This window comes from Anabrus simplex, chromosome 2 (genome assembly GCF_040414725.1).
Source record: "Anabrus simplex isolate iqAnaSimp1 chromosome 2, ASM4041472v1, whole genome shotgun sequence".
NCBI classification, from domain to species: domain Eukaryota; kingdom Metazoa; phylum Arthropoda; class Insecta; order Orthoptera; family Tettigoniidae; genus Anabrus; species Anabrus simplex.
This window is the reverse complement of record NC_090266.1, coordinates 910171040-910185643: the sequence shown is the minus strand read 5'-3', so window position 1 is coordinate 910185643 and position 14604 is coordinate 910171040. Positions and strand designations below refer to the sequence as shown.

Genomic DNA, 14604 nt, shown 5'->3' with positions numbered 1-14604 from the left:
TATAGTGTGGTGGGTCCCGGGAGTGGGAGTAGGGAGAGAGAGTGCTGAGTGCTGGAAGGTTGTGTGGAGTTGCATCGACAATGATTGGTGTGGAACAATATAGAGCTACTATAGGAAGATGGCAGGGGAGAAAGAAGAAAGAAGAAGTGAAATCAGGTGGGTGTAAAATGGAAATGGAGATTAAAGGAGAATCATTGCTTTCAGCGGCGGTGGTTATGATGTTGCTATGGATTGGGGGGGTCGAGCTGAACCGAGGTCCGACATCTAGTAGAAACGAGGAATGGGTAGACTTTGAAGAATTCAGAAGCCTAGTAAAAGAAGTGGTTGAAGAAGCCTGCCCCTTTGAGCAACTGAAAAATATGATTCAAGAACAAACTAGGGAGTTTTAGAAAATGAAGGTATGGTTACGGGAAAGGACTGACGATATAACATCTCAAGTGAGGAGTAACGCCGAAGAAGTGGCAACATTGAGAGAAAAAATAGGACGATTAGAAGAGGAGACGCAGAAACTGAAAGCAGAAGTGGAGGCTAACACTTTAAATCGAAGGAAGAAGTGCCTATTTATATATGGTGTGCTTGAGGAGCGGAGAGAAGACAGAGTGCTTACAACCTATAAAGTAGTGGACTTAATACAGGGGAAATTGAAAGTTAATTTTAGTGAAGTGGACATAGACGATGTGCAGAGAGTGGGAAGAATTAGGGGCAACAGGCCGATCAAAGTTCGACTATTTTCTACGCTGATGACTGATGTTGTGATAGGCAATGCGGGTAATGTGCAGAGGGAAAAAATATGGATTAAGGGAGACGTGGGAAGGGAGGCGATTATAAATGAAAAAATACTTAGAAAGCACAGGATTCTAGCTATAAATCAGGGCCTGAGAGCAACTATCAAAGGACAAGAACTGGTCGTGTCAGGCAGCAACTGGAAGAGAATCTGGACTGTGAATAGTTTGATGGACTTAGAAAGGAAGATAAAACAAGACGAAGAAAAAGAGAGAAGTGCTGCGATCAGTGGGGAAGAGAGGCAAAATACCAAAAGTAACAGTGTACTGTGTGAACAGAGGCAGGGAGCGGTACCAAGTGAAAATGTGACCAGAAACAGTGAAGAGGAAAGGCAGGAAAGTGAAGGCAGTGTAGTAAGGGAAGCGCAGGGGAAAAAGGCAAGGTCAGAGACAACTTGGGGGAGTCTTGACCTGAGTAGGAGCAGAGGGAGGAGCAGAAGCTTAAGGGACTTGAAGGGAGCTGAAGTTGGTGGCAAAGGAAGTCAACAGAGTGAAGATAGTGATGAAATGGCGGCCAAGAGAGGTGGTAGAGAAGCAGGAAGGAATAAAAAATTGACAGACATGTGGGGTACAGGTGGAAATGAAGGGGGTGTTATTACGCGAAGTAAAAAACATTAGAGTTTTGAATAGTGATGTCAGAAGCTGAAATTGGTTGTATAATGTGTAGTTTGTGGAGGGCTATTTATTGATGAAATATGTGAGTGTTGAGAGTGAGTAGAGTTGGGATCGTGGAGGTTGAAATGTGGTGATGAAGAAGTGATGTTGTAATTGGATGTATAATGAGGAGTGTGGAGAGGGAGCAGAGTCATGATTGTGGAGGTTGAAATGTGATGACGGAGAAGTGATGGTATAAGAGAGCTTGGTATGGGTGAGTGAATATGGGAGTGTGAGAGTGATGAGTTAACGATGTGTGGGTGTTGAATTACGAGTAAATTGTTAGTAAGGAATGAAGTCATAAGTGGATGTTGGTAGAGTGATGGTAGATGTGTTGGTATGGAATTTAAGAGAAAGAGGTGGTATATGTATTGTTGTTGTAGGATTTATTGATGTGTAGGTATCGGAAATAGAGGTAAGATGTTAATTTGTGGCGGAATTGTGGAGATGGAATGGTGTGTGGTGTATTTATTGCTATAATGTGGAAATCGAGAATAGATGGTAGAGGTATATCTTTTAACTATATGGTATTTTAGAGAAGTAGTACATAGGGGTCTATATGTATTAGTGAGAGTTGGGAAATTGTGGTTTTGTGGACGAGATGGCAAATTTAATGTTGAGTATGGATTGGTATTTGAATTAGATTAAGCATGGTTAAGCAAGGATGAAGCAAGGATGAAGTTGCAACAGGAGAGGAAAAATGTAAACACAGACACGGCGGGTGAGGTAAGATTGTCTGCGCTCAGCAATCCGGAGTAGGTCAAGCAGAAGAACAATGGCGGTGATGGAATGTGCCGTGTCGACAAGGACAGTTGGGTAGAAGGTGTAGTCTTGCTCCGGGATATCATATGTGGTATTCTATGTTTATTTTTAAGTATGCGCTGGCCTTTCTTTTTGTCTTTGTTTCTTCTTTCTAGGGCTAACGGTTCCTCGAGAGAATTGACCGTGGGCCATTTGTTTGTTTATATGTCGTTTATTATGTAAGGGTGGTCGTAATGGTAAGGGCTGGGTATTTTTGAAGTGATTATTTAAGGCTGAATTTTATGCTGGAAGGTAGTGCAGGAGAAGTATAGAGAAATGATGGTGTAGATGGCAAGGAAAGAGGGACAAGGGTGAGGAGGACTAACCCGTAAGAAGCCGGGGTGGGGAAGGGCCCAAGACAAATATACTTAGGCGGGACATGACATGAAAACACTGAGGATGACTACTGGGTGACCCTATCAGAGGGAGTCACATATCCGGAGTATCCGACGGACTTCATGGCATGTCCAAGGGGTACGTTTAGAAATGGAATGGTGAGAGGGAAAACATTGTCATCTGGTTAGATCTTGGAGCCTTCAGGAGGTCTCCAGGGGCAGGGCCTGTCGGGTCATCATCGGGAGGGCGGCCTTCTTCTCACCAGGGCTGATGACTCGGCCGGACAGTAGGTTTTTATATGGTGTTCTTTTCTTTTTGTCTTTGCCTATAATCGGTGGTGTTCTTTTCTTTCTTTGTATGTATATTAACTATGTCTGTTTGTTTTAAAGTTAGTAGAAGTTTGTGTGAGTGGCTAAAATTGAACGCTGTTATTTTTCTCATTCAACGGATCAATTTGGTATTTGTTTACTATGATATAGAGAAAAATAATAATAAAATAATAATAAATAATAAAGAATAAAGAATAAACTGGAACAGGTGAATTATTTCAAGTATTTAGGTACTTAGTATGTGTATTCTCCTAGAATGCTGGTATAATTAGTGAATTTGAATCAAAGTGCAGCAAAGCCAATGCTGTGAGCTCGCAGTTGCGATCAACGGTATTCTGCAAGAAAGAATTCAGTTCTCAGACAACACTATCTTTACATCGGTCTGTTTTCCGACCGACTTCACTGTACAGAAGTGAAAGCTGGGAGTGCTTAGCATGTCTTATTCATAAATTAGAAGAAACGGACATGACAGTAGCGTGGGTGAATGGTCAAAGTTAAGGCCTTCGTTTTCAGAGGGTCCCGGATTCGATTCCTGGCCATGTCGGAGATTTTCGTAGAGTCTGATTAATTCTTCCAGCTCGGGGATTGACCGCTTGTGTTTGTCCCAACACTCTCCTCTTCATATTAAGACAACACACCACACTACCAAACGCCACAGAAACACACATTAGTGATTACAACCCTCCACATGAAGGGCGTCCGTCCGTAAAACAGGGCCATATCCACAGTAAGGCACAGTTCGCGCCCGCGACCCCAAAGGTACGGTAGAAGAATAAGAATAAAAATAAGAACAGACACGAAAACTTGCTTTACAAGCATGTGGAAACAGTGGCAGGAAGGTACTCGGAATGAGGGGATAAATGTTAAATTAAGAATAAACTCCTTGGATGAAGCTATAAGCTTCGGTGGTGGGATCATGTGAGGCGAATGGGGATGGACATTGAGCCTAGGATAATATTGGACTCGGCCACTGGCATAGCCAAGCGGGGCAGGGGGGCCGCCCACCCCCAAAATGTTTCATGAAACTAGAGCGAGCATCAGCCGTCGTTTTATGTACGGTACGAACTTAAAAACTTACGCCGAAATGTTAAATTAACGTAGCGACAAAAAGTTTACTAGCAAGGCTCAGTACGGCCATAATACATATTTCTCCAGATTTGTACTGCTTGAATGAAAGAAAAACACTTAGGATCGTGATGAGCGAGGATATTTCCCTGTAGAGGAATCAGTATTGGGAATATAAGCGTGTGTTGACAAATGTCAAGACATGAGGAAAGGGGCAATAAGCAAGGGATTACTCTAGGGGACCGGAACGTGACCACCGAGATAACGGGGGCCACGGCCAGAAACAGTTTCAAGCTTACAACATCGTGTCAGCTTTTGCACATCGGCTCCAGGAAACAGTAATGTCCTAAAGGTCCTGGGGTTGTACCATGGTTAAGAGATGTGATGTGTTTAAGTTGCAGAGTTGGGAAGACTGTGACAGGATTGTGAGCTGCACGTTAGTTCCTCATGTTGTTCCATATAAGTAACTTTTTTTGAAGATGGACTGTTTTGTCATAAAGAAGCCAAAACTATGCGTATCATCTGTAAATTATGAAAACTTTTTTATCCGAACAGTAGCAAGACAGATTGCGGATGCGTGCCTAAGTGCTATAGGTAGGCCTATATGTTTCGTCAAATGCCCGGGGACTGATTGGAACCTCAAATGGCACCATCAAAAGTGAAGGTAACTATTTTGTAATTAGCGGGCTTGATAACTCAGTTCAAATTGTTCCATCTTCTCATTAAGACAGCCGAGGCATGAATCGCAGTCAATGCATGAAACATTTTTAAAATGAGAAGTCACGTTTTATTGATTCGGATTCTACTTAAAACACTAGATCCCGTCTCTTACCTTTCTTTAGTACTTTTGAGCATAACCTCATCATTTATGGTGGAGTATTTTGAGTGTCCAACAGTTCTTCGGGCTTACCTTGTACCTTAAATGGTGAGTGGATGCAGTGGCGTACCCACAAAATAATATCAGTCGGTGGGGTATAAGTCTAGGCCAGTAGCGTGGATATAAGCTCCTTGGAAGGAGTTGTGAAAAGATTTTTTAAATTTCATTTAGAATTTGCTTACATCGCTCCGTAGGTCTTATGGCGACGATGGGAAATGAAAGGGCTAGGAGTGGGAAGGAAGCGGTCGTGGCCTTAATTAAGGTACAGCCCCAGCATTAGCCTAGTGAGAAAATTGGAAACCACGGGAAACCATCTTTAGGACTGCCGACAGTGGGATTCGAACCCACTATCTCCCGGATAGTGCACCCACAACCGCACGGGCAACTCTCCCGGTGGATATGAAAAGAAAGCCGGTTCTACCGAGTGCGGTGACTGATCTTCAGTAGATATTGACTACCATGCAATTATATCCAACAATCGAAATCATAGCTTCTCTACTCTTAACATAAACCGGCTGCATTATTGAAACTGTTCTTAAAAATGATAATATCGTTCTTCGTTTGTGAGGAACTACAATCTTCATTTAATCTGTCTTCTTAAAATAAGGAACCACTTCCGTACTACGCCCCGTGAAGGTGACCAGCTTCCAGACATATGATATTTCGATTACGGGAGACTCAAGGCCAACTCTATTGCACCCACAAACAAGGCTGTATCTTCCCTATTCCATGCCTTTCTTAACTCTGTCAGTGTCGAGAATCGAATATAGGATGCCTTAAGTCAAATTCTAAAATAAGAAGACCTAAAAATAAACAGCCGGCCCCGCGGTGTAGGGGTAGCGTGCCTGTCCCTTACCGGAGGCCCCGGGTTCGATTCTCGGCTATGTCAGGGATTTTTACCTGAATCTGAGGGCTGGTTCGAGGTACACTCAGGCCACCTGCTTATAATTGAGGAGCTATCTGACGGTGAGATGTTGAACCCGGTCTAGAAAGAAAAGAATAGGCTAACGGCGGAGATGATTCGACGTGCTGACCACACGACACCTCGTCATCTGCAGGCCTTCGGGCAGAACAGTGGTCGCTTGGTAAGCGATTGTCCTTGGGGGCTGTTACGCCATGGAGTTTGGTTTGGAAAAGTAATCAGAGAAGGAAGCGACATCCCTGCAAGGCTCTTTAACTTCCAGCTAGTTCTTCCGTCCGGTCTCGTGCATTTAGGACAGATGAAAAACGTACGCCTTAATAAATGCTCCTCATAAAACCTTTGTGAAAATAATAACCGTATATATTCATTACAATGATCACAAACGTCTCGTTTTCATGTGGCTCAGTTGGTTGAGTCGCTGTCCTTCTGAGTCCGAATTCGCAGGTTCAAATCTCGGCTTGGGTCGGTGGCCCTTAAAACGGTGTTGAAATGGCAACAGCTCCATGTCATTGGTTTCTGGCAAGTTAATAAAAATTATACATACGAATATTAGCGTCACAAAACTGTAACTATATACTACCGGTACTATATTCTGTATCCCAGGCTTGCGAGGGAAACTAATAAGACAATGTAAACCCCACCTAGCATATGTTGTGACGTGTATTTTTCTTTACCAACTAACAAAAATCTATAACCACACTCCTTACATTCTATATATATATATGTTGTGTGTGTATTTCTTTGCCGCATTATTTGTATAAAATGTCAATTCTTTATAGCTTATCACATGGCCATTAATAAGTTATAATAAAATTACCGTATTTATTCTAAACCAGAATATTGCAATTTCACTCAAACTATATATTCTTGCATTCATTTCACTTGTTCTCGGAATATATGAAATGCTGCAGTTATGTTGGGATAGGAATAACAGTGGTTGGCGCGGGGAAGGGCCGGGGTTGTCGTCCCAGGAGACCAGACACCCCAGGAGTTTTAACGAATGTACTTTTATTAAGCATTTTATATATAATGTATACTATTATTAGCTCCCGAAATCCGCATGAATCCACCACTCTTACTTGGATCCAAGAACACTCATTTCCTTTTTAGGTATTCTATACCACCTAAACTCTGGAAGTTTGGACACCTATCAAAATAAAATTCTGGATGAAGAACTACCTTAATGCCCGCACCCCCCCTTCCCGCCAAAACTGAAATCCTGGCTACGCTACTGGACTCGGCCCTGGAGAATGAGAGGAGTGGAGGGAGACTAAGGCGGCGATGGTTAGACTCCGTTCTAAACGATTCCATGATAAAAGGTGTGGAACTAAACGAAACCACAGAGTTAGTTGCAAATAGAGAATTGTGGAAACGTGTAGTTAATTTCAGAGGCTTGCAGACTTAAGGCTGATGTATATACTCGTATAGTCCGGTACATACTTTATCAGCCTACGTTGTGGTAGCTTCTGAAGGTAGCAGACAAGCATTTATCACATTTAATTATAATTGTATCAACAAGAAAAATTGTATTATAGTAAAAGCCCACTTCGCAGGTTGTTATGTTGTTATACACACCTGAGTTCTTTCATTAATGTTTCCCAGAAATCCAAAGAGTAGACCATCGGTTGCCATTGCATACATGCATCTTGGAAGAGAAAACAAGGAGCCAAAGAGCGTTGTCGTCATTCCACATAATGCTCCTAGTGACACTGCATATTTGACCCAGTCTAGGCCAATACTGGCAAACGCCTCTGGCAGAGCAGCTTCTATGCTGATCGTGTAATAAGGAACCATAAGTGTGAGAGCAGCGCTCACCAGCATGTACCCACACATGACCAATAGCATGGCCAGGAGGGTAGCAATGGGAATGGACACAGCCGGGTTACGCGCCTCTTCACCAGACGTTGCTGCAATCAAAAAAGTAGGTTGATGAATTGCTATATCCTTCAGACATTAGGGAACCAGTACAGAACGACCAAGAAGGTAAATAAACATTAGCAACTGGCCAAATGGAAACAAGTATCATCAAAGGTAGAGTCTAATATGGTGTACCCGCTTGAGACAACACAAGAAGCCACGCAAGAGATTTTCCATCAGAGAGGTTCTTAATGGATTACTGACGCACATTTTTACAGTAAGAAAACCAATGGAGCTCAGTGCTGAAAAAGAAAAAAATGACTGACTCCCAGAGCTACGTTCTAAGGCCAGCAGCTAGCTATTGAGTTTATGTGCCTTCGCCCTATCAAAGAGCTTTACCGGCCAGCAAATGATGGTGCTGGATGTATGTACCAGCACAACTTGCCAAGGTAATAGAGCTAAGCGCCAGTAAAAGTGTGGAGGTATATTATGGAAACACGCGTACCTTTGCAAATGGCAATACATCAAAATCCTTCAGCTCAAATAGGTGGAAAAGTCCACGTGAAAACGAAAGTTAAGGAGGAAATACGGCCAAACAGCCACCTCCAAATGAGGTTAGTCGAAGATATAAGAAGTATCATGACTGGGGATGACAAAATATAATCCTGGTGTCATTATGTTAAAATACACTGACTGACAGAGCAAATGCAACACCAAGAAGGAGTGGTCAGAACTTTATGCCAATTGCAGGGTAGACTGACGTCACTGAGGTATGCTCATGATGTGAAATGCGCCGCTGTGCTGAGCACGTAGCGAACGATAAATGGGACACGGCGTTGACGAATGGCCCACTTCGTACCGTGATTTCTCAGCCGACAGTCATTGTAGAACGTGTTGTCGTGTGCCACAGGACACGTGTATAGCTAAGAATGCCAGGCCGCCGTCAACGGAGGCATTTCCAGCAGACAGACGACTTTACGAGGGGTATGGTGATCGGGCTGAGAAGGGCAGGTTGGTCGCTTCGTCAAATCGCAGCCGATACCCATAGGGATGTGTCCACGGTGCAGCGCCTGTGGCGAAGATGGTTGGCGCAGGGACATGTGGCACGTGCGAGGGGTCCAGGCGCAGCCCGAGTGACGTCAGCACGCGAGGATCGGCGCATCCGCCGCCAAGCGGTGGCAGCCCCGCACGCCACGTCAACCGCCATTCTTCAGCACGTGCAAGACACCCTGACTGTTCCAATATCGACCAGAACAATTTCCCGTCGATTGGTTGAAGGAGGCCTGCACTCCCGGCGTCCGCTCAGAAGACTACCATTGACTCCACAGCATAGACGTGCACGCCTGGCATGGTGCCGGGCTAGAGCGACTTGGATGAGGGAATGGCGGAACGTCGTGTTCTCCGATGAGTCACGCTTCTGTTCTGTCAGTGATAGTCACCGCAGACGAGTGTGGCGTCGGCGTGGAGAAAGGTCAAATCCGGCAGTAACTGTGGAGCTCCCTACCGCTAGACAACGCGGCATCATGGTTTGGGGCGCTATTGCGTATGATTCCACGTCACCTCTAGTGCGTATTCAAGGCACGTTAAATGCCCACCGCTACGTGCAGCATGTGCTGCGGCCGGTGGCACTCCCGTACCTTCAGGGGCTGCCCAATGCTCTGTTTCAGCAGGATAATGCCCGCCCACACACTGCTCGCATCTCCCAACAGGCTCTACGAGGTATACAGATGCTTCCGTGGCCAGCGTACTCTCCGGATCTCTCACCAATCGAACACGTGTGGGATCTCATTGGACGCCGTTAGCAAACTCTGCCCCAGCCTCGTACGGACGACCAACTGTGGCAAATGGTTGACAGAGAATGGAGAACCATCCCTCAGGACACCATCCGCACTCTTATTGACTCTGTACCTCGACGTGTTTCTGCGTGCATCGCCGCTCGCGGTGGTCCTACATCCTACTGAGTCAATGCCGTGCGCATTGTGTAACCTGCATATCGGTTTGAAATAAACATCAATTATTCATCCGTGCCGTCTCTGTTTTTTCCCCAACTTTCATCCCTTTCGAACCACTCCTCCTTGGTGTTGCATTGTCACTGTCAGTCAGTGTAAATCTTCAATGAAATTACCAACAAGGAATCTTATTGTAAATTCAACAGGGGCATTGCGATGGAAAATATTATATTAGTCGAATCAGAAGCCTTGCCAGTCATTTTTCCATGTCGGGGGGTTAAAAAAGGAGAAAGAGTACCAGCGCTTTAATGTTCACTATATTATCGATGAAAATAAAGACTTCGCCGCAGAATTAGTGCTTGAGTAGACTTTAGGCTGGTCTAAGTAAATGGAGTTAGCTCAGTTAATAAGTAAAGTTAAAGCATAAAGCATATAGATTTCTGAGGATATGTAAAAAGCAATGGGTTGTGGTATCGTACCATATCTGAAATACTTACTTGATCACTGTTTGTATGAAAGAGCTGCAGTAAATCATATGAATGGAGAGTTGCTATAGTAGCCCCTGCGTGTAAAGGAGAGGGTTAAAAACATAAAGCCCATAATTACAGGCCAGTCAGCTCGGCATGTGTTTCAAGCAAGCTTTGGGAAAGGATTCTTTCTGATTATATCAGACATGTTTTACAGAAGGTAGTTCAGGTTTAGGAAAAGTTATTCCACTGAAACTCAACTTGTAGGATTCCAGAAAGGTATAGCAGATATTTAAGATTCAGATCAAATGGTCTGTATCGCGACTGACCTATCTAAGGCATTTGAGAGGGCAGGTCATGGGAGACTGATAAAGTGTGCAATTGAACTAGAGAGAACAGTGACTGAATGGGTGGTTATATTTCTAGAAAATAGAACTCAGATCCTGCAATAATTAAGAGGATAATTCCTCAAGAGAGTATTATTGGACCTTCATGTTTTCATATATAAATATGGACCCCGCTTTCGGGTCGCTCAGTCAGTGAACACGAGGTATCCCAGTGTGGAACGTTCATGTGGCAGACAAAACTTTATCAAGGCATTTAATGAAAATTTATAACAAAAGGATATATGACTATATAGGCTTGTGGCTAAATAACAAAGAAATTACAAACAACGGTGGAGCCTTATTGAATAAAATCGACAAATAAACAATTTCCTTCTTGATGTACTATTGGTTTGAGTTGAATTTTATAAAATTAGATATCTCATTTCTGTATGACTTTTTTTACAAGAATAACTTAATCAATTAAATAAACATTTAGTTTTTCTTCTTCCTTGGTTCCCACCTCGAGGATGTAAGATTAACTGAAAGTTAACCGAACATGATATTCATTCATTGCAATAGTAGAAATTATTTCCATAATAAAATATTTAATCCTTCCCAGCTTTGACATAAAATCACCAAAAATAAAGCTTATTGCTTGAAAATTCTCCTCCTGGAGGTTAAATGTCATTAGGATTCTCCTAATTTTATTCCATTATTCACGACAAATTATATTGGTAGATAAACTATCCGCCAAATTGTTTAATTCCATGTCTGTATTAAATCGTAATTGACCAAGTGGTTCTCAAAAAATATTCTGTCACTCGCTACTATTCTGTACAATCTTATAAATTGAGAATTCACCTTCACATATCCTAATTTCTACATAATATGTACAATATTTATATTATATTGTCCGCCTCCGTAGCGTAACGGTTAGTGTTATTATCTGCCGTCCTCGGGGGCCCGGGTTCAATTCCCGGTACTGCCAGAAATTTAAGAATGGTAGGAGGGCTGGCATGTGATTTAAATGGTACATGCAGCTCACCTCCATATGGGGTGTGCCTGAAAAGAGCTGCACCACCTCGGGAAGAGGACACGAGTTTACATTTACATTATTTACATCTATGAAGCTTCCATTCATAACTTGCTCATAATTAATTCCATTGATTATTATAGTAATTATTATTAATCATTAATAATTTATCATTAATCATTTATGACCATTTAATTTGTGGGGAATTATTAAGAATAATATGAATTCTTATGAATTAAATCATTATGAACTTATTTCGTCATTAATTCAGGTTTAATAATCATATCATTCACTATATGTTTTATTAAGGATCGATTATTATTTTAATCATTTCTCATACGTATTTATTATCAAGAATGATTTAGGCCTGCAGACTGATTACATTGATCAACAAAAATGACTTTCGGTGGATATCTTGGTATCCAACACGCGTTCTAAGACAACTGAAACATGTTGATTCAAAATACACAAACCATTTGTCACTATCACCCACCGTTCTTGACACATCAACCATTAGCGTATGTATATATTTTATCAAGGAAACAAACCCGCAGACAGAAGTTTCGCTAGATTACTGATTGCTACATGGAGTGCTAATGAACATGGCTTTAGCTAAGATTAATGCAAATGCTCCACATGGCATATGTTGGATTGATTTGCCACATAGCCGCACACGTAGCAAAACAGATCTGGTGAATTATGCAACATCTGGACACCATAATGTCCACTGCCACTGAAAATAAAGATGAAGCAAGTGAAAATATTCGATTTTGCATGAAAAATAACTAAAAACTATGAAAATAATTCTGGATGAACGCTGTTTCATGAAGGATAAAACTTTGTCAGCATCTTCAGAATCTGACGTGATACAGCAAAACGATTTTCAGATTTGAAATCAGCATTAAAAACTGCACTGAAAACAGTAAACATCATGTCAGGTATCTAGCCCTTGTGAACCAGTGTTACTATTCCTAAAACAATTACATTACTCCACTTTTTGCTTCATTTTCATTCAGGTGATTAATTACTTGACAGTACATTCAGCGTTTACAAAATGGTTTGTTTCATTGGCTTTCTTTTCTCAATAAATTATAACAAGATCTGACCTTCTAGTAACTACATATGACTTAAAAAATCATCTATTAGAATTATTAAATTTATGTTGGCAAATACAACAAAATAATTCCTTTTAAGCATCAGAAAGTGTCCTGAGTTCGACCAGAATCTCATCCTACCACCACGACAGAACGTGTGAAGTTCAGATGTCCCTTATTGAATAACACATGGCAATAAATGATCACAGCAAATGTTCCACAGCATAAAATCCAATTTACAACACACACACTCAAATACATGTTCATTCAGAATGTAATTTACGTGAACATCTAATGGCATTATTTTTATAATATAGATTTTTATTTCACCAGTTGCAAAATAAATCGTAGATGACCTTAATTAACGTTCCATTCTAATTCAAGGTTCCTAACTATTCGAGTTGGTGATTAAATGAGTAGAAAATACTTCATTGTACTCTCATTCTCGATCAAAATAACATGACTTTGGTAATTAATCATGGTTCGTGGTGTGGGTTACTGTGGTCACGTCCTAGATCATGAACCATGGGCAACGGCTGAGTGGCCTAGTAAGTGATCCTGAGAGTCGGGATACCAGTTGCTACGGAATGGGAGTGGGCAACTTGGACATATTCTGAGTCATTGCCCACCTTGTGCTCAGGCGGCTATGACTATACAATCAATCGGCGTTCCCTAACCCGTTAGCGGAGAGATCCTCACTTGGACTATGTGTAAGCAGGGTAGCATCATGCTTCACAAATTTACCGAGCTCAGAACATTGTAAGCAAGCCTCGGACCTATGGGAGTAACGGAGTCCCACTTCCATTTGACAGGCGAGGGACTCACTGGAAATAACTGGCGAACGAAATGGAATTCGATAGGGAGCTATCAATATTAATGGGGCTTATGGAAGAAATAAAGTAGAACTGGCTGAGTTAGCAAGGAGGATGCGTCTGGATGTGCTAGGAGTAAATGCTATTCGATTAAGGGGAGATAATGAGGAAGAGATAGGAGATTATAAAGTGTACTTGACATAGTGTGGGGTAGGGCTTTTCATCAGCAATACCACTGCACGCAACATACTTTCTGTTAGGCACATAAATGAGCGAATGATGTGGGTAGATTTAGCAGTTGAAGGAATTAAGACGAGAATTGTCTCTGTGTATTCACCTTGTGAGGGTGCAGATGACGATGAAGTTGACACGTTTTATGAAGAATGGAGTAACATCGTAGTCAGGATCAACAGTAAGGATAGGATAGAGCTAATGGGTGATTTTAATGCGAAAGTTGGAAATAGAACTGAAGGATACGAAAGGGTGATTGGTAAATATGGGGAAGATATGGAAGCTAATAGGAATGGGAAGCGTTTGCTGAACTTCTGTGCTAGTATGGGTTTAGCAGTTACAAACACATTCTTCAAGCATAAGGCAATTCACCGCTACACATGGGAGGGTAGGGGTACCAGATCCATAATAGACTACAATCGACTTCGAATTTAGTAAATCTGTTAGGAATGTACGGGTTTTCCGAGGATTTTCCGATGATACATACCACTGCATGATCTATAGTGAACTAAACATCTCTAAACCTAGGATAGAGAAAGTGAAATCTGTCTGCAAACGAATAAGGATAGAAAATCTCCAGGACGGGGAAATTAGTCAGAAGTACATAGATAGGATTAGTGAGAAGTCCCGAACAGTAGACAGCAAGCAGGTTCAGGATATAGAAAGAGAATGGGTGGCATACAGGGATGCTGTAGTAGAAACAGCAAGGGAATGCCTAGGAACAACTGTACGTAAAGGCGGGAATAGGCAGTTATGCTTATGTTTCGTAGATCTAGAGAAAAAATATGACAGGGTACCGAGGGAAAAGGTGTTCGCCATACTAGGAGACTATGGGATTAAGGGTAGATTATTAAAATCAATCAAAGGCATTTATGTTGACAATTGTGCTGCAGTGGGAATTGATGGTAGAATGAGTTATTTTGTTAGACAAGGCTGTAATATTTTATTTCACCTTTGTTGTTCGTACTTAACATGGATCATCTGCTGAAAGGTATAAAGTAGCAGGGAGAGAATCAGGTGAAAATATAGTAAGCAGTCTGGCCTAAGCTGACGCCTTTTTCTTAACGGC

At 42.0% G+C, this 14604-nt stretch overlaps 1 protein-coding gene across 1 annotated transcript in view; it reads right to left on the bottom strand.

Moving 5' to 3' along the window:
* The window catches only part of LOC136863182 (cationic amino acid transporter 4), a 186916-nt gene that overhangs the window by 107961 nt on the left and 64351 nt on the right, over positions 1-14604 (bottom strand). Inside the window, exon 4 of the mRNA XM_067139535.2 lies at positions 7342-7673. Coding sequence (XP_066995636.2) covers positions 7342-7673 — 332 coding nt within the window. The remainder of the gene's footprint in view (positions 1-7341; positions 7674-14604) is intronic.